Source organism: Suillus fuscotomentosus (genome assembly GCF_016647785.1).
Source record: "Suillus fuscotomentosus strain FC203 chromosome Unknown F5891scaffold_6, whole genome shotgun sequence".
Lineage (NCBI taxonomy): Eukaryota > Fungi > Basidiomycota > Agaricomycetes > Boletales > Suillaceae > Suillus > Suillus fuscotomentosus.
The window spans coordinates 803,300-824,670 of record NW_024539518.1 but is presented as its reverse complement, the minus strand read 5'-3'; the positions used below and the strand labels follow the sequence as shown (position 1 = coordinate 824,670).

At 44.0% G+C, this 21,371-nt stretch overlaps 5 protein-coding genes across 5 annotated transcripts; 2 read left to right on the top strand and 3 right to left on the bottom strand.

The window, feature by feature from the left end:
- Nucleotides 1–5,851: 5,851 nt before the first annotated feature.
- On the bottom strand, nt 5,852–9,122 carry F5891DRAFT_1182923 (uncharacterized protein; the record flags this gene model as incomplete). Its single annotated transcript, XM_041366232.1, has 13 exons — nt 5,852–6,202; nt 6,416–6,489; nt 6,539–6,866; nt 6,921–7,150; nt 7,201–7,257; nt 7,308–7,367; nt 7,418–7,474; nt 7,524–7,580; nt 7,627–7,784; nt 8,677–8,705; nt 8,750–8,812; nt 8,863–8,928; nt 8,979–9,122. 13 exons carry the CDS (start codon nt 9,120–9,122, stop codon nt 5,852–5,854), a joined length of 1,674 nt encoding a protein of 557 aa, XP_041231431.1.
- A 2,464-nt stretch (nt 9,123–11,586) lies between these two features.
- On the top strand, nt 11,587–12,564 carry F5891DRAFT_1182921 (uncharacterized protein; the record flags this gene model as incomplete). Its single annotated transcript, XM_041366231.1, has 1 exon — nt 11,587–12,564. One exon carries the CDS (start codon nt 11,587–11,589, stop codon nt 12,562–12,564), a length of 978 nt encoding a protein of 325 aa, XP_041231430.1.
- Nucleotides 12,565–12,609: 45 nt separating this feature from the next.
- Nucleotides 12,610–13,522, bottom strand: F5891DRAFT_975995 (uncharacterized protein; the record flags this gene model as incomplete). The annotated part of the gene is made up of 3 exons (XM_041376579.1): nt 12,610–12,671; nt 12,698–12,785; nt 13,067–13,522. The coding sequence occupies 3 exons, from the start codon at nt 13,520–13,522 to the stop codon at nt 12,610–12,612; spliced, it is 606 nt and encodes a 201-aa protein (XP_041231429.1).
- Nucleotides 13,523–14,171: 649 nt separating this feature from the next.
- Nucleotides 14,172–17,210, top strand: F5891DRAFT_975994 (uncharacterized protein; the record flags this gene model as incomplete). The annotated part of the gene is made up of 10 exons (XM_041376578.1): nt 14,172–14,213; nt 14,507–14,617; nt 14,673–14,966; nt 15,026–15,085; nt 15,113–16,397; nt 16,580–16,622; nt 16,665–16,779; nt 16,828–16,844; nt 16,952–17,109; nt 17,170–17,210. 10 exons carry the CDS (start codon nt 14,172–14,174, stop codon nt 17,208–17,210), a joined length of 2,166 nt encoding a protein of 721 aa, XP_041231428.1.
- Nucleotides 17,211–17,643: 433 nt separating this feature from the next.
- On the bottom strand, nt 17,644–20,965 carry F5891DRAFT_975993 (uncharacterized protein; the record flags this gene model as incomplete). The annotated part of the gene is made up of 9 exons (XM_041376577.1): nt 17,644–17,831; nt 17,862–18,059; nt 18,112–18,676; nt 18,795–19,852; nt 19,904–20,204; nt 20,253–20,394; nt 20,431–20,625; nt 20,664–20,665; nt 20,858–20,965. 9 exons carry the CDS (start codon nt 20,963–20,965, stop codon nt 17,644–17,646), a joined length of 2,757 nt encoding a protein of 918 aa, XP_041231427.1.
- Between the last annotated feature and the right edge of the window lie 406 nt (nt 20,966–21,371).

Here is a 21,371-nt window from a genome sequence, read left to right as displayed (position 1 = left end):
TCTACTCCATTCAGTTGTATGTCTTTCATTAGTTCAGTGAGCATTTTAATGATGTTAAATCTTGGTTTCTTATTCTTACGTGCTTCATTGTATTTGGTGTGTAGGTGTTTCCATAGTTCATACAGGAGTCCGTCTATTCCGGTTGCGCTTCTGGACTTTGACGACATAAGTGCACTTAGGATGTGTTCCTCCTGTAGGACCTCTTCCATTTGGTTTGGGGACACATTGAGTTTCTGATTGTCTGGTATTTCTTTTAGCGCTTCTTCTCTCGCCAGTTGCTGTGTTTACTTGTTGTTCATGTCATTGTTGACTGATTGAATACTTTCATGGTACATTTTCGCTATCTCCGCCATCTCTTCTGATTTTGTTGTGAATCTGGTTGATCCAGGTATCCGTAGATGTTGGATGATGTCTCTCAGAGTTTTCTTTTGGTTTACCTTTGACCAATACTTGCTTATAGTTTCTCCTTGAGTTGCCCATTGTGCTTGGGCTTTTAGGTGCATTCTCTTTTTTATTTTTTTTGTAGGTGGTTGATTTCCTGTTCAGTTATATTTCTATTGATTCTCATATCTTTCAAAGTGTCTATTTCTTTCAAGTTTGTTATGTTGCGTAGGTCTTTCGTTAGTGATCTTATTCATTGGTTTATTTTAGCTAGATGTTTTTTGGTGGTGTCTTTGGCGGCTTCAGTTATATTGGTCTTAAATGACTTCCAGATCATTTGCAGGTTTGTTGTGGCAGTTCTCTGTTCGATCTCGTCAAACTCTTGTTGTGTTTCGATGCCTATTCTGATTATTCTTTTTATCAGATTTTCGTCGGTTATCACTCCTACAGGCCATGACCATCTGCCTTTGCCGATATGTGGGAGACCGGTGTAGAGACTCATGCCTCTCATGGCGTGATATGGCAGTTTCCACTAAGGGAGTATACAGCACCAACTCGCAGCACCACTCTGTGTACTGTCCACAGCAATTCCTATATGAGGCGCAGCTTTCCCGCGCTTCACGATGTATATGCGCGCGCGCGTTCCCGTGCTTGCGCGCCCTATAGCGCCAGCCATCCAGATGCATCCATCCACTGTCCACCAAGCTCCCTAGTGCGTATATTTCCATTTCCTTTATTAGCATAGTGTTCCACCTTTATTTTTATCATGGACTCTCACCCATATATATCCTTACATACCTACTCGGTAGTGCTTCGGCTCTGCATGACCGTGCTTAGGCGCGCTATATAAGCGCCAGCAGTACATACTATTACTGACTTACTTTTCACCTTACCTTACTTTACCTCCCATTTACCTATTACTACTTACTTACTACTTAGCAGAACATAGTAGATCTCTATTCCTTTACATCTAGCACTCACATCTCTTATCTTGCATTATATCATCACTTAAGCTTAGTCTCTATCATTTCCGCATACGCGCGCGCACTTTCCCGCGCTTCGCGCTTATACGCGCGCGTGTTCCCGCGCCTTGCGCACACCTGCGCTTCAGCGCATACCTCTAGATCTTTGCTGCACTCACTTCCCCTTTAGGGTCGAACGCACTTGTCTCCTCAAGTAACGCAGACTAGGCAACACTCGACCTATGTACGACATTTTTAGATACAGTTAGGAGCATCTTTTGTTCCTCTCTGTATTGTAGTTTCTACACCGGGTGGTGCAAATCTCACCGATACCATATGACGATCCATTGGGATTCGGCTTACGTTTGAGGCCCATTCAAGCATGTTTCCGGTGTGTCTATGTGAGGTATATATTCTATCCAGTCTTGATAGCGTCTGGTGATTACTATTGAATGTGAACAGGCGGTGGTGCAGGTGCTCATTGCGCCATATGTCGTGCATGCTCAGTACTGACTTTAGGTCTCTTAGGGCATCTACAGCTGCTTCATTGTTGAGTCTTGCTGGGGCCTGGTCTATTGGGTTCTCAGTTAGATTGAAATCCCCCAACATAAAGTCTAAGGGGCTGGTGTGTGTTCTCTCCCATTCAGTTTTGATCCTTTCCCAGAAGGTATGGTGTTCACTCACATTGTTTGGCACGTATACATTTAGGATCTTGATTGTTTCGTTGTTGTGCCAGTTTATAGATAGATAGCTGCTTGTCCTGGGATTAGGACTTCCATGGTGGCGCTTGAGGCATTGGTGAGTTCTTTGTTTAGGACAAAAGCAACACCAGCTGAGTTGCCAGGGCATGTAGGGTCGCTAGAGTTTAGTATTTTTAGGTGTCGGGAGAATAAGGAGTCCAGCTGGGATTGGTGGTCAGTTGTTAGGTGCGTTTCTTGTACACAGAGTATCCCTATTTTTTGGTCTCTCATAGTTTGGTTCACCATTGTCCATTTGGAGGTGGGGCTTTGTGTCAGGTTGATCGAGGTACGTCCCTTCATATTTAGTGTCGTGATTTTGATGTTCGCTCTCATTTTCTTTTGGTTGCTTATAGTTGTGTTACCTTGGTTGTTTTGGCTGTTTGGGTGAGTCTGGCCAGTTAGTCTATTTTGCGTATGTTTGTCTCTGATCCTTTGACTTAGTTCTAGGGAGTGGTTATGACAGTGTTGGGGTACACTTCTGGTTGGTGTGCTCCTGGTGTGAAGTTGGGGTGTTGATTGCCCATGATGGGTGTTTCCACTTCTGAAAACCCTAGACCGGTCATCAAAGGGCCTCTCAGTGGTTCAAGGAGGACCTCCTCCATGGTTTAGGGAGCAAGAACTGTGACCGACATCAAGGCCATTTATGAGGGGGTTTGGTTGTGAGTTATTGGTGATCATATTACTATTCCTACACTACAATCATTATGTAGAAATAGAATGAGCATATCCTGGCTCATTATCAGTGGACTATGTAAGCATTTTCGACAGGTTGCAGCGCCTTGGTCCCTGGTACCATCTACTAATGAGAACTTAAGCCTCTTGGCACAGCTCGCCCGAACCTAAATAGGTATCCATGGTCTGGTTAGCACCATGCTTGTGTGAGATAACCTCAGCTTTCCTGTCCCATTATTACGGTCAGTATATTTGGGCTGGGGTCTAGTACTTTTGACAGTTCAGATCTCACCTGAACCAGTCTTTTTTCATCAGCAGCTCACATAGTTTTCAGAAAGGACTGTGATTGATGTATGGGGACTAGGGTGAGCTAAGTAGGTGATGGTGATATGAAGCATAAACTGAGGGGAGATAGTGCATAAGTGTTCTTGAGCCTCATCAGGTATGTAAGTCTTTCGTTGCGATATGTACTTATGTGTCCATTCGGACATTCCATCCTGGCCTTCCACCTCTAGCTCTGCCTGATTGCCACAGCATGTTGTTACTGTTTCTATTCCCTACTTTCAGGCCATTCCAATTGGGGGTGAGTGGGAAGGGGCAGAGTCCATGTGGGTGGGCGAGGGAGTGACAAATCTGGCATGCAAATAGGGCCGTTGCTGAGCCGCACCCATCGAGGTTGGTAGAGTACTGTAGGGTGCTCAGGAAGCTTCTGAGGTCTGTCCAAGTCTTTGCGTCATTGGTGGGACTGGTTGCTAGGATGTTGAAATGTGGAACGGATAAGCCACCGGTGATCTTGAAATCGAGAAGCTCGACTCGGGCAGAGGCGATGAAGTCGTTGACGGCTTTATATAATAGCTCATCGTCAGGAAGGCTGCACTTTGAAAATAGCTCCTTAATGTGGTGGTGGTTCTTGTCATCGGACCAGGTGTCCATGACAGCCTGAAGGATGGTTCCCACATCGAGAGTGGTGAAGCCAAAGAGGCAAAAGAGAAGTTCTGGAGGGTGGATGCAATTGAAAGGAAGGGCTTCAAAGGTAAGATCTGTGGTAGACCATACGCATTGGTTTAGCAGTAGGTTCTTGGTGTCTTCGGACACTCTATGTACTAAGAAACCTGTTGGAAAGTTCTTTGCTCCTTTGCCACCATGAGGCTGTGGGGGGGAGACACGGATTGGGGGGGGGGGGGGTGTCTTGGTGAATGAATTCCACAATGGGAGATGTTTGCACAGATATGTTCTGCTATAATAGTGGCTTGTTCAGCTACATCTTTTCCAGAGTGGTCAAACACTTGGACCATGAACTTAGGATGCTCTACTTGGAACCACGCTAGTAAGACTTTGTTGTTGAGATGGTCAAAGATCTGGGCAGAGTGCGATTTATGCACTGTCGGGAATCTCCCGTTTGGGATTGGGGTGAACTGGGGAAGGGCTGCACAGTGGTTTGAGCTGTTCTGGCTCAGAACAGATCTGTTTGTGTCTGCTAGGGCCAGGTGCACTAAAATGGCCTGTTGTTTGGCAGTAGGTTCATGTTTAACAGTAGGACTTATAGGGATGCCCATGTTTTGATCTTCTGTGGGGTTACTGGGAGTGTGGATGGAATTTGCAAGTCCATATTTTGGGGGGTCAACGTTGTCGGCTTTGGACTCTTTGATACTAAATTCCTGATAGATGAGTAGGTTAGGATGGAGGGGGTGAGTGCGGTCTGTATTGAATGTGGGGGTAGGCGTGTCAGGGGGGGATCTAGGGGAGTGCAGGTTTGTGGGGGATAGAGGGTCAGGTAAATAGGGTATTAGGTCCATGGTGCATTCCAAGTCATCATTGTCCTGGATGACGTTGGGGGGAAATACTTTGGTCCAGACTGAGAAGTCTGAGACGTTGGACAAGGTGTGTTTGGGTATGGGCATGTGGCCTGGGATATGGCCTTGAGGGAGGTGATTTCCTTGTCTTTCATCTTGGTTGGACAAGGGATATGGGTTTGAGATGATAGGGATTTATACTGTTTCGTCAGGCAACGTCTTTTTGTGTTTAGTTAGTTTGGGCTGTTTGGTGGGGGCAGCATGGCCGGGTTCATCTCAGTCTTGATATTAGTTGTGGCCTATCGCAACTCATCTTTGGGTGTGATTTCTCAAGGGACATGTGTTTAGCAGTGGGGCAGGTCGGTGCAGTGTCAGTTTTTTACGTTTGGACATGTGGTGGCATATCGGTTTTGTAATTTGGCATGTCTTAGACACCTGTATCGTTCATATGTGTCGTTTTAGCAGCTTCTAGTCTTGTATGTGGGTGTTTTGTGAATCATTTGGGGTGAATGAGTCGGTACTGGGTGTTGTTGCATTGGGAGTTCTTTAGAAAGGGATTATTGTTTCAGGTTTATAAGGTCATTTACATATTTTAATGGCCAGTTGGTGCTGTGAGCTGTGACAGCTTGACCTTGCCCCGCAATTTCATGCATGGGAATATTTGACCATGGTGGTGGTACAAGATCAAGGGCCCCCCGATGGTGCTTCTTGCGAGGCATGGATCTATGAGAAGAACTATTATGATGGAAAAGAGTAGTCTAAGTAGTTCCTTACCAACTTCAAGGCGAGATTCTACTATGTAGTACATGTCACTTAAACACTCACATCGTGCATTGAGAATTGATGTGCACATGTGGGAGTAGTATGTTCAGAGCCGCAAGTCATTGCATTGTTGAAAAGGAGAATGAGCATGATTGCCATGGCACAGGTCTGATGACTCATATTGACATATTATTTTCACCTTTCTCGAGCTTGAATACTTTGGAGACTGCGCTGGTGTTGTCCTGGATATGAGATAGCAATTCAGGACCATCATCTCAAAATCCAACTTTACGAAAATGTAGTCTAAAACTCGTTGCAAGACTTTTCTGACAGTTTCTGTTTTGGTTAGACTACAATTCAGTTCGTAAATACCTGGTTTTGGTTATGTGAGGACCCTGACTTAAGTTTCACAAAATTTAGTGCGAGATTTGAAGACGATGTGATATTATCAATGCAATGCGAGATTATCAGTGTGATATGTGCATTATCTAGTCATACAAAGATTGAAACCATTTGAAACCAGCATAAAAGTAAAATGTATCTATGAGGACGGTGCTTGTGTTGGTCCAATTAGCAACACATACAGCAAAAACCTACAAAATTCTGCCTTCTCATCGTCCATCAAGTCATCCATCGCTTTCACAATAGCGAGAAACTTCCAGTTGCCTGACATTCCCCCAAAGGGATCAACCTGCACGGGAACCTCAGATTGTTCATCCAAGCTGCAGAAAGTCGCAGCGCCAGAGAGTGCCCAGATGTATTTCAACCTTTCCAGTTGTTCTTCCTCCATCTTGCCGAGGAATTGCTGGCACAAGCTGAACCAAATGAATTGAATGATGTTGGACATTATGAAGGGATGTTGGAATTTTGCCTTGATTTCGATCCTACCATCCTGAAAAGATTAAGTTAGTCTCCCACAACAGGTAAAATGAAGCTGTACCTGGTCGAACGTGTAAATGTAAATGTGCATGAACATGAGTCCATTGCCCTCCAATGTAATCTTGTCGATCACTCATTTATGATAGATGACAGGGGGCATGGTACTGTGTAATGGGGGAAACAGTTGATATGTGTGGAAGGCGCCCATACGTGCAAACTCGACTACCTTCCCATGAGTCACTGACAACGTGTTTGCGACCTCACTCTGATGTTTGCTGGTTATGAAGTTTTGGATCATTGCTAAAAGAATGCGTAAGTACGAGTCTAACAGTCCAAGCACAAAACTTACTGTTAGGACCAAAACACTGCAGCAACGAGCCACGAATGACCTTTGTAAGCATAGCTTTCTTCAGGGCTTTGTCGATGGTCATCGCATTCAGGCTAAATAGTTCACGCGTGACAACTTTCATCGCGCCCTTCATCATCTGGCCAATGGTGGCATCAGTGACTATGATATTAGCAGGAGTGGGATCAGTGTGTGTTGACAACATCACAATCTGTGACGTCGAGCTTTCAGTCGTCTGTGGGCGGGTTGTGGGGTAGGGAGCCATTTGTGGTGTTGGTGGCATCGGCCGTTGACCGCCTCGTCTCTTTGCGAGTCTTGCCGGGCCCACCATCTAGATGAAAAGGATAGTATGAGTATTAGATAGATAGAAGAATAAACGACTTACATGCATGACATCTGTTTGAGGGATCTCACCTTGTTGGATGAGTGTTGTATCCAACATGCTTGTGCTGGCCATGCTACCTGTAAGACCCTGAAATGAATCTTGCGAGTAGTGTTTGGGATATGAGCCCTGTGAGGGTGCTTCTAAGGATGGTTGGTTCTGAACGAAGTCCCAGGTGGACTGATCGTTGAAGCCGGCGCTCTGCGTGCTGCTGTAAGAGTGCCCATGTTGGGCTGTGAAACATTAAGCAAAGAGTGACGAAAGGAAAAACATAAGAACTTACAGGTAGATTGATCATTGAAGCCAGTGCTCTGTGTGCCGCTGTAGTGCCCATGTTGGGCTGTGAAACATTAAGCAAAGAGTGATGAAAGGAAAAACATAAGAACTTACAGGTAGATTGATCATCGAAGCCGGTGCTCTGTGTGCTGCTGTAAGAGTGCCCATGTTGGGCTGTGAAACGTTAAGCAAAGAGTGACGAAAGGAAAAACATAAGAACTTACAGGTAGATTGATCATCGAAGCCAGCGCTCTGTGTGCCACTGTAGTGCCCATGTTGGGCTGTGAAATGTTAAGCAAAGAGTGACGAAAGGAAAACATAAGAACTTACAGGTAGATTGATCATCGAAGCCAGTGCTCTGTGTGCCGCTGTAGTGCCCATGTTGGGCTGTGAAACATTAAGCAAAGAGTGACAAAAGATATAAGAAACTTACAAATGGTCTCGTGTGCATCGAACGCGAAATATGACATCTGTGGTTGTTCAGTAGGAATGCGAAGTTGATCGATTGCTGGTTCGCCCGAAGGATTGAGGCCAGAGCCTCGCGGTGGTTTTGGGACTTTGGCTTTACTCTTTTGCTGGGGACCATGACTGCTAGGCATTCAAGGTTGGGGGGTAAGGATGTGAGAACGTATGCGTGCATTTAACTTCCGAATTGATGTAATAGTACATACAAGGGAACTTTACACGAACTTTACAAAACTGGGAATACGTGGCAGGATGATAAGGTGATTTACGAACAAGGCAAAACATTTACTACCAAAAGGTAAAAAGAGGGTAGGGGTGTGGCATGATAAGACGATCTATGAATGGGAGAAAAAGATGTATGAACGGCTGGGGCAGGCGAAGCACAATATTGAATGGTCGAAGTGTGTTTATGAACGGTCGAAGCCGGTTATGAGCAGGTGAAAAATGGGTGAAGCAAAGCGGTACCAGTTGATAGTGATCTATTAACAGTGACTTGATTGTCACTGATATCGATCAGTGTGAGCAGCGTGAATAAGTGGGCAGTCACAACTGTATGCCGGATGAGCACTGCTGGCCCAGCTGCCCGCCGTGATCATCATCATCTTCTCCATGTTCGGAATCGGAATCGGAATCAGAGTCCATACATCAGGAAATGTGTACTCTGCAATTATGGAAGAAAGTACTGTATTATGATCCAAAATGGTCCATTATAGCTATGTATGCCAGAATGACAGTTATGGCTAGAATGACAAGGTGCCAATCTTAACAGCAATTATAGACCTAACTTTTTCCTTTTTTGTCATTATGGATCATTATGGCCATTATGGAGGGGTCAAATTTTTTTCAAAACCTTGTCATTCTAGTCATTCTAGATCACAGAACACCAAACATGCTAAAATCAAGTTATATTTCAAGTATCTAATACAATGAATATACACTACTAACTACATATATAAGAGAGGGAGGAATGAGAGCAGAAAGAGGGTCAGAGAGGGAAGAAGAAGAGAAAAAGACTCACCAAATAGTCAAAAATGCGAAAATAAGGAGCTAGAAGGAGTGTCAGAGAGGGAAGAAGAAGAGAAAAGACTCACCAAATACTCAAAAATGCGAAAATGGTTGAGTGAGAGGAGGAGGAGGAGGGAAGGAAGAAGGAGCTAGAAGGAGAGGGTCAGAGAGGGAAGAGGAAGAAGAGAGAAAGACTTACCAAATGCCTAAAAATGCGAAAATTATTGAGTGGTGGGAGGAGGAGGAGGAGGGAAGGAAGAAGGAGCTAGAAGGAGAGGGTCAGAGAGGCAAGGAAAAGAAGAAAAAAAGACTTACCAAATACTCAAAAATGCGAAAATTATTGAGTAGAAGGAGAATGAGGAGGGAAAGGAAGGAAAAGATAGGAAAAGACTTGTGGTTGACCGCACTTTTGCTTATATAAGCTGTGCCAAACAAAGCCACATCACAAGACTTACACATCGGGGTGAACGAGATTTAAAAGAGGTTTATATGTTGTACAAAATGTGAAGACAATATTTAATATTTAAACTAACATAAAGATGGGTGCACGACTTCAAATTTTGGTGGTGTTTTGTGTGTAATCCAAAATATCAAATATTCACAACCATATTCCCACAGACAATATGTCAACAAACATAAGAAATATAATCAGATTTTTCATGTCTGCTTCAACTTAAAGTTCAATTTCCATGTAAAACTTTGGAGAAAACTTGAAGTTTTACAGATGACATGACATTAAAACTCGATTTAAATGTCAAGCTTTGGCAAAACTTCAAGTTTTCTCCAAAGTTTTATGTAAGAATCAAACTTTAAATTGAAGCAGACATGGAAAATCTGATTATATTTCTTATATTTGTTGACATATTGTCTGTGGGAATATGGTTGTGAATATTTGATATTTTGGATTACACACAAAACACCACCAAAATTTGAAGTCGTGCACCCATCTTTATGTTAGTTTAAATATCAAATATTGTTTTCACATTTTGTACAACATATAAACCTCTTTTAAATCTCGTTCACCCCGATGTGTTAGTGAATTTTGACTTGGTGAATTTTCGCATTTTGCTTACTTGACTGTGGGAACATTTTCCGATGAAAATCAAAGTTATAGCCCTTGTCAAGGAAAGTCTATCCATAGTCTTATGATATCAATAGGTCAAGATCTTAGTGAGTTATAAGGAAAATACTCGAAAATGGATGGTTCAAGAAAGCACCTTGACCATGGGAACTTTTCCGATGAAAATCAAAGTTGTACTATCACTTACTACACCTCTGTGATGGTCCACTATTTCGTGATTTTTGTCTACAGCGCTCAATTTAAAAGTCATTATTTAGCTACTTCACTGAGTATACTCTACACACTATACTAGTGTATTCCAAGTGGAATGAAATAAATCCATTGAGAAATGATGGAGATTGTGTTTTCAGCGTGACAGCAGCAAAAATCACGGATTGGTGTCACCCAGGTTGCCATGGCTGCTGATGTTGGACATTAAATTTAACAGCACATTTTGTTGCAGCTGCAATCCAGAGCGCTGAGCTGGGCTCAATCACTACGCCGTCGCCATGGGACATTACCGAGGCAAGCTGGTGGCATCTACCAACCCCGAGTATGAGTCCAGGATCCAGGCTGCACTTGTGGGTATTGCAAATGGCACCCACAAGAATATCACAGTAGCTGCAAGGGTACACAAGGTATGATCATGTATTTTTCGAGTCTTTTGCAGACTTAATTTCATTGGACAGGTTGCATGGCAGACTCTTAAAGACCAGAGTACAGGTCTGCACATGTCTCGCAGGGATTTTGCTGAGTCACGGCAGCTCCTCCAGCCATCTGAAGAGGAGGCTGTCAAGGATTGGCTAGCTCACAAATCTGGTGCTGTGCACCCTGTGCACCCTCGTGATTTACGTTCTCAGGTCAATGAGATTAGTGGAAGAATTCCTGGCAAGCATTGGCATCGTCGTTACCTCGCTCGTCACAAGAAGTCTATTTCTACTCACAAGCCACGGAATCTCAATCCAAAACGTGCTCAGAACTTCAATAAAACAACTGTCGAAGGATACTTCAAGCTTCGTGGCGAACTTGATCAGAAGTATGATGGTATTCCTGCAGCACATAATTGGAATATGGATGAGAAGGGTAATCAGATGGGAGGTGGTCAGAATGGTGATGGGTCGAAATTTATCTTTGCAACCGAGGATCGTGATTTCTATCATCAACATAGTGATAATCTAGAATTTGTGATGATTTTGGAATGTGCAAATGCAGCTGGTGCAACTATGTCACTGTACTTTGTTTTGAAAGAAGGTCCTTTACCTGATGGCACAGACTTGAGAAGGCATGGGAGGGTAAGTTGTTTGCTTTACTAGTATGATGTGTAGGTTTTTGAAAGCTAATTAACTCATCAGTGTCACGACATCACCAACAGGCTGGACCGATCGGGAGATCTGCGAACATTGGTTTACAACTGTCTTTGTTCCTGAGACAGAGAAGCATCGTGTTGATGAAAAGCCAATCGTTCTCACAATTGATGGGCATGATTCACACGAGACGGTCAAAATTCAACGAGCTGCATATGAGCATAACATCATTATCATTGCCCTTCTGTCAAAAACAACACACAAGCTTCAGCCTCTTGATGTTGGCGTGTTCTCGGCATTGCAATGCAAATGGTCTTCTCACTGTGATATTCGTCTTACTCAGGGAGTGAGGATCACCCATTATAACTTCATTCAAGAATATCTATCCATACGGCACATAATCACACCATCACTAGTCCAGAAAGCATTCAAAAACACGGGCATTCATCCACTCAATCCTAATATTTTTAATGAGTGAGAATTCGCTCCAAGCACTGCTTCTTCAATTATCACACACATGCCATCATCATATCCTGCCGAAATAACGAGCTCTCCGATCATGGCTCCCACAGAAGCAGCAACAAGTGATGTCGAGATGATAGTGGAGGGTGATGAAGAAATGGATTTGGATTATTTGCCTAGCAATGAAGATGAAGCTTCTGATTCAGACTCAGAGTTGGACTTGGAAATTGAAGACCATCCTACAGACAGTCCCACAATGGCCTCAGGGAGCTCACTCACCACTCGCTTGATTTCGGTTGGTTTGCAATCCAAATTTGGACCTGCAAGACTTCCCATGGTCCTGTCATACGATGATGTGATAAACAGCAATCGTGAAGACCTATGGAGGAACATACAGTTCCTGTATGGTCAGAACAAAACACTGTTCAAGCTGTATTCAATGCAGAGTGCACGACTCGCTGCTGCAGAAGCTCACTGCACTCTCACCAGCCATCAAGTTTCGATGCTGAATGAATGGCTGGCAAATAAGACTCAGAAGAAGCGTCAGAAGTTGAAGAAAATTAATGCCCGTTTTGTCACGCACCCGGAACTCAAAGAAGCATTCGAGGCTGAAGAAATAGAGCGCACCGAGAAGGAGAAGGTTGATGCAGAGAAAGCTGCGCAGAAAAAAGCTGAAAATGATCTTCGGCTCTCGCGCATTGAGGAAGACATCAAAACGAAGGTATTCGATGGCTCGCTATCATCATACAAGCGCAAGGATGACCTCATCATTATTGCCGGCGCTCTTTCGCTACCCAGAGATAGGACAATGATTGAATTGACAGCTCGAATTAAGGATTTTCTTGCAGGAAATCCTGAATGTGCAAGTCAGCCAAGATTTGTGGGACTTCTTGGGGGCAAACGAGCGAGTGCCGTTACAGCGTCGGCAGCTTCAAATTTGAGTCAACCACAGAATTTTTCAACTCAACCCCCACATCCAAATCACAAACTTTACAATCCACCTACTACTATGTATCAATACCTACATCCACACACTGCATTCCCAAGTCCTCAGCATCATTTTACACAGCATTAATTCTTTCATTTAATGGTTCTATATTCTAATCTTCCGTACATACTATCATAGCTCTGACTCAATACTAGTAGCGTCCTTGCTCATGAACCTAATGTCTGCCGATCGGACTGTCAATTCGGCCAATGTGACTCACTGTTACTATTCATGACATATTGTGACTCATGAAATAATGGACCATCACGGAGGTGTAGTAAGTGATAGTAGCCATTATCAAGGAAAGTCTATCCATGGTCTTATGACATCAATAGGTTAAGATCCTAGTGAGTTATAAGCAAAATACTCAAAAGTGGATGGTTCAAGAAAGCACTTTGACCATGTGAGATTTTCGCATTTTTGCTTATTTGGTTTAGGATTGCAATGGTAAGGATCACATAGTACACCCTTCATCAATATCTGTTCTTGGAGATTTGTATGAAGTGTTTTATGATTGTCATAATTGTCATAACTGTCATAACTGTCATAATGGCCATAATGGCTACAAATAACCTGTTATTGCATAGACCCTTTTTCCTGATGTATCAGTACCAGTGTCCGTACAACCACCCCCCAGCGCATGTGTAATGCTGTCCCTATTTTTAAGAGTACCAACAAAACGAGGTAGGTAGGGGCCCTTGCCAGTAAATGCCAGTAATTCATGCCTGGCACCTGGACCCAGGCATCTTGAGACAAAGTCTGCTTGGGCAGTGATGGCGCGAAGCATTTCGCACTCATCGTCATAGATGGCTTGAGGGTAATTTGTGTCATCGTCAGTTTCTGTGTGACGGCACTCAGAAAAGAAATTTCTGATCTTCTTCAGCTGCTCATCCTTCATATTGAGGCAGGCTCTGTTCTCCTGGTGGAGCGCCTGATTTAAGGCTGTCATACGCTCTGCACACTCAACCTGCCATAGGGATGTTGCCACTTGAAGGTGAGTAACCTCGTGGCTAGCAAGTACTGCCTTAAAGGCTTTGTACAACATGTCAACGTTCATCTGCGAGAGACCATTAGATATTATGTCCTCGTGCTTTTAAATGTATCATGTAAGAATAGACTGAGACAAAGAAAATGACAAATACCTCTTAAGTTGTTCAGTGGTAAAGTCTGGTTCACATCCTTGTCCTGTGATGCGGGTTGTCAATCAAATATTGAGTGGAAGTTGCCTAGAAGGATATGGAATAGGCCTCTTGGATGATCTCTCATGCAAGTGTGCTACCCGGGAAGGTGACTTTGGTGATTGAAAGAGGTCAGGCTTGTACAATAAGCTCTCCTTTACATTGGGAAGACATGGGATCTCTTCCACTGGGGATAGGTAAGCCTTTGGAGAACCTGAAAGGGAGGGGGATAGCATGGGAGAAAATGAACAGTCAGAGCCAGATAAGAGCTTAGTAGCCATTGTATGGGGTGACTCAGGGTAGTTGACCTTCTTGAAAAATTTCAAGGGGGTTAATTCAACATGTGTTGCACTACTTGATGTAGTACTGGTAAAAGCAGGACTGCTTGGTCGAGGAGGAGATGAGACTGTTGATGAAGATGCAAACTCCATTGGCTCGGCATGATGACTGTGCGCTGTGAAATATGAGGTCCTTGGAGTTTGAATCCTAGCCTTGTGCAATCCTGCAAGTCTGCCAATGTCTGGCACGCTTGAGTCAAAGCCAAGTCTACGCTATAATGTAAGTACTCCCATTGCTCACTTCAAGATACCGCACATACCTTTGGCAGGCTATGTTCCAACTGCAAATTGGGGGAATATTCATCCATTGAGGCACTTATTTCACATCTCAATGCTCTATCTACTTGCTGGCCTTCCAATACATGACCACAAGCTTTACCTGTCCCTTCTATATTCAATCAAGGTGGTCAGACACACATCACTGGTACCTGCTACCCACAATCTGGATATGTCTATGGGATTGGTAGAAACATGCTGGATAAGTTGGAAGATGATTAATTTGTGCATCGGCAGTCGATAAATCCTTATTGCCCTTTCACTGACCAAGGTGAATGGGAATTGGGGAAATTCTTGGTCAAAAACCTTACCCAAACCCAAATTATGAAGTTCTTGAAGTTGAAATGGGTAATGAGAAACAATGATATAAGCTGTACTCCCAACTCTGATCTTGATTTCACAGTTTGACACTCCGAATCGTGCAAGACCATCTTTTACCACAAAGGATCACCTCCTAGACTGGATGGACTCGCTCCCTTCTTTTACCCCATGGAAAGTCTCCAAGTCAGAGTTCAAAGGCTATAAGACTGTCCATCCCATGGAGCTTGTTTGGCGTGATGCACTGCAGGTTGTCCAGCAACTCTTTAGTGACCCAATGTTTGCTAACCACATGACCTTTAACCCCTATGTCACCAACATCAAAAATCAGTGCAAATATGGGGATTACATGAGTGCCGATATGGCATGGAAAATCCAGGTTTTTTGCCCTGTTAATCTACGCCTCACTGAGTAATAGACTGATTTCTTTATTTCTAGGACTATCTCCTGTTGGGTGCAACTCAAGTCCCAATTATCTTGGGATCGGATAAAACTCCTGTGATGTGACTTGCCGGGGGAATTGAGATGCACCTGGTCTTCGTCACCATCGGTAATATTGATTCCGAGGTCCATTCCAAGGCAACATTACGAGCTTGGTGCTGCGTAGCCTACATTCCGGTTGTGAAGTTCCGCATTCATCAAGAATACCAGTCCATTCTCCAGGCCAGACTATGGCATAAATGCATGGACCTCGTTTTTGCAAACCTCAAGGTCGCAGCAAACAATGGCTGTTTCATGCCTGATCCCTCCCGCTACATTTGCCATGTATTCACGCCACTTGTCACTCACGTGGGCGACCTGCCAGAGGCTACTATGATTGCTGCAGTCAGTAAAAACTCATCCCCACTAACCATGGCAATACAAGCAGATTTCGGTGATGGAATTCTCCACCCCCCTCATACCAGGAGCCACACATTGAAACTCATTGTGGGGATATCCCAAAATGTTGATCCCTGGGATCTGGACAAGTTCCAGAAAGTGGCCAAAGCTGTCAATTTGTCCGGTGTTCACATGCCATACTGGTGTGATTGGAAGTTTGCATGTCCATCAATCTTCCTTGCTGGCAAGGTGCTGCACACATGTCATAAGTTTTTTGCAGATCATCCACTAAAATGGATCAAAGAGGCTCTGGGAGATTATGAGCTTGATACTTGCTTCATGGTCCAGCATAAGCAGGTTGGAACGCGCCATTTCACGAAAGGCATCATGCATGTTAATCAAATGACAGGCCGGGAGCATAGAGACATCCAATGCACTATTGTTGCATCAATTGCAGGGGCCATTCCACCCAGATTCATCCGTGCAATCCATTCACTCGTGGACTTCTTTTACCTCGCACAGAATCCTGTTCACTCACCTCAATATCTTCAGTCATTGGTGCAGGCCCTTTCAGATTTCCACTCTTTCAAGGATGCTATTGTCCAGGTCGAGGCAAGGAAGGGGAAGAAGGGTATCAAAGAAGATTTTTTCATTCTGAAACTCAAGCTTCTCCAAAGTTTTGATGGTACGATTAGGAAATTAGGGACTTTGATGCAGTTCTCTGCAGACATGACAGAGCGATTGCTCATCACACATTGTAAGAACCTTTTTCCGTGGATGTCCCAGCAAATCAAAGATTTTACAGAGCAATGTGTGCGCATTCTCAAACGCCAAGAGTCTATGGAAATTTTTGACCTGTACATGCTATTGACTTCTCATGGGGCATCACTGGTTAACGCCATACATGTCGAAGATGAAGATGTCACTATTGCCAATCCTGCACTCTCCTGGGTTTCCTGTGTTCTCCCTGATGAAGTCAAGTCAATTCATGGTCCCTGACCTGTCCGTAATCACTTTCTCAAAGGTATCCTCTCTGGAGATGTGGTCACTGCTTTTCAACTCAATGTCATGCCTGATTACAAATCGCTATCACTGTCTGACATACGCACGAAATATGCACTCTTTGGCTTTGAGCGTGCACTCACCAAATTCATTTGTTGTTCCCCTTTCTAGTGGTGAAAATTCTTGCTGGGACCCCAAGTATGGGCGCTTCCAGGTATGGCACAAATTCGGGATGCAACTTCACTTGGCCTTCCAGCCATGAGTCATCATGCCAAGTCGCATGGTGCAAGCATACCCACCGAGTGATGATTTTCCCTTTGGAAATTGTGATACTGTTCTTGTGGACACCACAGGCATTGATGGCAAAACCAGTATGTCTTTTATGTGCTTACGTTGTAGCCTACTGATATCATATACAGCAAGTTGCATTGCACAGGTTCGACTCATTTTTCAACTGATGGTTCAACGAGGTTCCAACCTGGAACTACCATTGTGTCTCTCAGACCCACTTCTCTACGTCCAACTTTTCCACTTCATTTCCAGCCCTGATGATCGTCCTGAACTCGCAATGTGGACCGTGGAGTGCACATACACACAGGAGGAAAATGGTAATTGCTGTAGGAAGGGGGCTGTCATACGAGTGACAGACGTGATGCATGCAGTTGAGTTGATACCAGTTTATGGTGAGGCAGTGGCCAATAGTGTGTCCTCTGCGACTTCTTTGGAATGCTATAAGCGTTTTTTCCTGAATAACTTCGCAGACAAGGAGAGTTATCACACATTCAGTACTGAGTTTGTATAGACAGTAGCTTAATCAGTATGCAGCAATTGTATCTATTGCTATCGGCATCTATCATATCACAAATCACATCTTATTAACGGAAAAACAACTGGCTTGAGCTTTATCAGCCAGATATGCATCAGCAAGAGACCCATAATTTTCGCTTGTCAAAAAGAAGTTTGATGCTTACGGTGAGCTTATGGCGCTAGTGATGGAGCAACGCAACTGGTGGAACAAAGTTATCCATAGTAAAATGTAAATCTAATAATGCGGTAGCATCATAATTGTTAAATGGTTCGAAATAATGGTATTATATTGAGTTAATTGTTTAGAGCCACTAGTCTAGGGTTTGGAATGCGAATACTCATTTCGAACCCTAGACTAGGGCCATTTATAATCAGCGATGATGACTGTTGTAAAATTTTGTAATGATTGTGTGTCTCCGTCGTCACTACTAGTAGTAGTATGAGCTACTGATACTGGGTCTATGCGAACTCTGTGCTAAAAATGTATGATAACTTTCCTTATCTGCAAAACTGTTGAGAAAAAACCGGTCATAGCTCTCCAAACTAGTGGCTGAAGAAATCCTCTCGTCTACCTTGTTACCATATTCTGGTATCAATTCGACAGTGTGTGTTACATCTGTCAACAACACGACACCACCACACCTACAATGTCTGCCACATTGGTCTATCATGTATGTGCGCTCCACTGTCCACATCGCAAGTTCAGGATGGTCATTGGGATTAGTGATGAAGTGGAAGAATTGGACGTAGAGGAGTGGACTTGAAAGGTACATTGGTAACACCAAGTCAGAAGCCTGTGGAATCTTTGGCTGAAAGATGAGTCGAACTTGTGCAACACGACTGGCTGAAGATGATCTCAAATTAGATCTGGAACATGAGTGCAAGAATACACTTACTGCTTTGGCCATCACCACCTGTGACATTGATTAGGACAGTATCGCAGTTTCCGAGGGGGAATGCATCACTCGGTGGGTATGCTTGTATCACTCTGCTTGGCACAATGACTCGTGGCTGGAAAGCAGAGTGAAGCTGTAGTCGAAATTGATTCCATGTGCAAAAGTGTCCGTATCCATGGTCCCAGCGGGTATGCTCGCCAGTGGAGAGGGATAATTGATTGATAAACTGAGAGAGTGCATGATTGAAATCAACAAGTGAGTATTTGGCTTCAATAGTGATGGGTGTCAGAGCATTAAAATCCAGTGTCGAGGTCAGATGGAAGGCAGTGAGAGCGTCTCCAGAAAGAATGCCCTTAAGAAAATGATTCCAAACTGGCCGAGGTCCATGGACAGAATGCGTTTCATCAGGGAGTACACGAGAAATCCAGGAAAGTGCTGTATTAATGGTCATCACTTCTTCATCTTCAATGTGTATGGCATTGACAAGTGACGTGCCACAAGAATAGAATAACGCATACAGGTTGAATAATTCCATCGACTCCTGGCGGTTGAGGATCCGTACGCACTGCTCCATAAAATCAGTAGATCACCGGTTTGTGCGCTCAAAGAGATGTTTGCAGTGTGTAATGAGTAAGCGCTGTCATATCAGCTGAAAACTGCATCAATGTGCCCAGTTTCTCGACCATGCCTCTGAAGCTTTGCAATAGCTTGAGTTTCAGTATAAAAAAATTGTCTCTAACACCTTTCTTTCCCCTCCTCGCCTCAGTGTCAACAATAGCATCCTTGAATGAGTTGAAATCCGAAAGTGCTTGTGCCATCGACTGCAGGGAATCAGGAGAATGAACCAGATTTTGAGAAAGGTAGATGAACTCTATGAGGGCACAGATGGAACAAATGAACCTGGGTGGAGCAGCGCCTGCAATTGAAGCAACAATGGTGCATTGAATATCTCGGTGCTTGCGCCCTGTCATTTGGTTGACATGGGTGACACCTTTGGCGAAGTGACATGTTCCCACCCGCTTATGCTGAACCATGAAGTGAGTGTTGAGCTCAGGTTTCCCTACTATCTCCTTGATCCAATTGAGCAGATGGTCCGCAAAAAACTTGATACAGGTTTGCAAAACTTCACCAGTGAGAAAGACAGATGGGTATGCGAATGTCCAATCACGCCAATATGGCATGTGAACTCCAGACAGATGCACCGCTTTTGCTGCCTTCTGGAATTTATCAAGATCCCAAGGATCGACCTCCTTGGAGATCTCATAGATGAGTTGCAGTGTGTGTTGTCCAGTGTGAGGAGGGTAGAGAACTCCATCTCCAAAATTTGCTTGTGTTGCCATAGTTATGAGAGAGGCACTTTTACTGACTGTAGCGATCATGGTAGCCTCTGGAAGGTCACATACGTGAGAGACAAGTGGTGTAAAGACATAACAGATGTATCGGGAAGGATCAGGCATAAAACAACCATCCTTTGCTGCAACCTTGAGGTTGGCGCAGACAAGATCGACACATCTATGCCACAGGCGTGCCTGCAGAATGCTCTGATAATCAGGATGCACACAAAAATTAGCGATGGGCATGTAAGCAATACAGTGCCAAGCTCGTAGTGTAGCCTTGGAGCGAACTTCCGAATCGAGGTTACCAATCGTAATGAAAAGTGGGTGCATCTCAAGCCCTCCAGTGGTGCGCGTCACAGGTGTTTTATCTGATCCCAAGATTATTGGTACTTGTGTAGCACCTACTGTGAGATGGTCCTAAGAATATGAAGTCAATATTTGAACAGTAGACTAACAGATAGAATTGACTTGAATTTTCCATGCCATATCAGCGCTCATATAATCCCCATATTCATGCTGACCCCCAGTATTAACAACATGCGGTTGAAAAGTGATATGGTTAGCAAAAATAGGATCACTGAAGAGCTGTTTGACGACTTCAAAAGCATCACGCCAGATGAGTTGCAAGGGATAAGTCATCTTGTAGCCTGTGAACTCCATGGTCGAGACTTTCCATGGTACAAAAGAGGGGAGCGCATCAATCCAATCACGAAGTTGATCTTTTGAGGTGAAAGATGGTCTTGGGCGGGTGTGAAACTGTAAACATAGAATCAGACCTGTTAAATAGGGCTCCGAGTCTCCTACCCATTTCAGCTTCAAAAACTTGTCGATCTGAGTTTGAGTCAGGTTTTCAACTAGAAACCTTGCTAATTCCCACTCCCCCTCATCGTGGAAAGGATAATAGGTATTTATTTTCCTCCGGTATTCATATTGATCTTCTTGCAACCTATCGAATAGGTTTTTGCCAACATCAAAGACATACCCGGATTGAGGATGATAAGAGCCAGTAGTGGATGATGCAGATGAACGAGAACCTTGCAATCCGGGTGAAATTGGGAATTGTTGTGGGCATGATTCATGTGGCCAGCAGGTAGACTGAGAATCGAGATGCAGAATAACTGCCTCGATGGAAAGGAACTCCTCATTGCAGTTGGGACACAGCCTGGTGTACGTCAGTCTATGTAATGTAATAATAAAGTGATAAAAGATACTCACATCTGCTAAATAGCCAAGTCTTGACTAGGCCCTTCCTTGTGAGCTTTGCTGACGAGTTGCTGGCAGTAACTATGTCTTTGAGACTTCGCAGACTGTGCATTCACAGGGTATCATGCTGATATCAGCCTATAGTATTGGCAGGTTTCATCTATATATCAGTAAGTTCCTTTTATTGTCAAGTTCAAAGTGCATACAGATGTCTTCTCCATCTCACTCTCAGCCCAGTAGTCCTTCCCGAGTCTCATCTCCTCCTCCTCCCAGAAGTTCTCCCAGCCCCCCAAGTCCATCAAATAGCCCCCCATCTTCTCCTCTGTCCAGTGGACATGCTACCACTCCTGAAACGTCTCTTTTTTATTCTAGCTCCAAGTCAGGGAGCTCTCCTAACACTATGAATTCTGACTTGTGTACTTCACCGCTAAGCACAAGGCCAGAAAGGACACCTGGGAGTCCTGCCAAAGAGACGGATAGCATATTTTTTGATCCATCTAGGCCTCTGAACCCTGAATGTGCTGCTTGACGGCAGTTCATACAAGACAGAATGAAGAGGAAGCAGCATCCATATTCTGTATATTCAGCTCCAATCGAGGTTCATTATGCAGCTCGTGTCATGGGACGCAACTGCGATCCATATGTATCATTCGAAACACTTCTCAAGGTACAATACATTTCTTCTACCTAATTATGAAGACTGATTTCTATATTGAATAA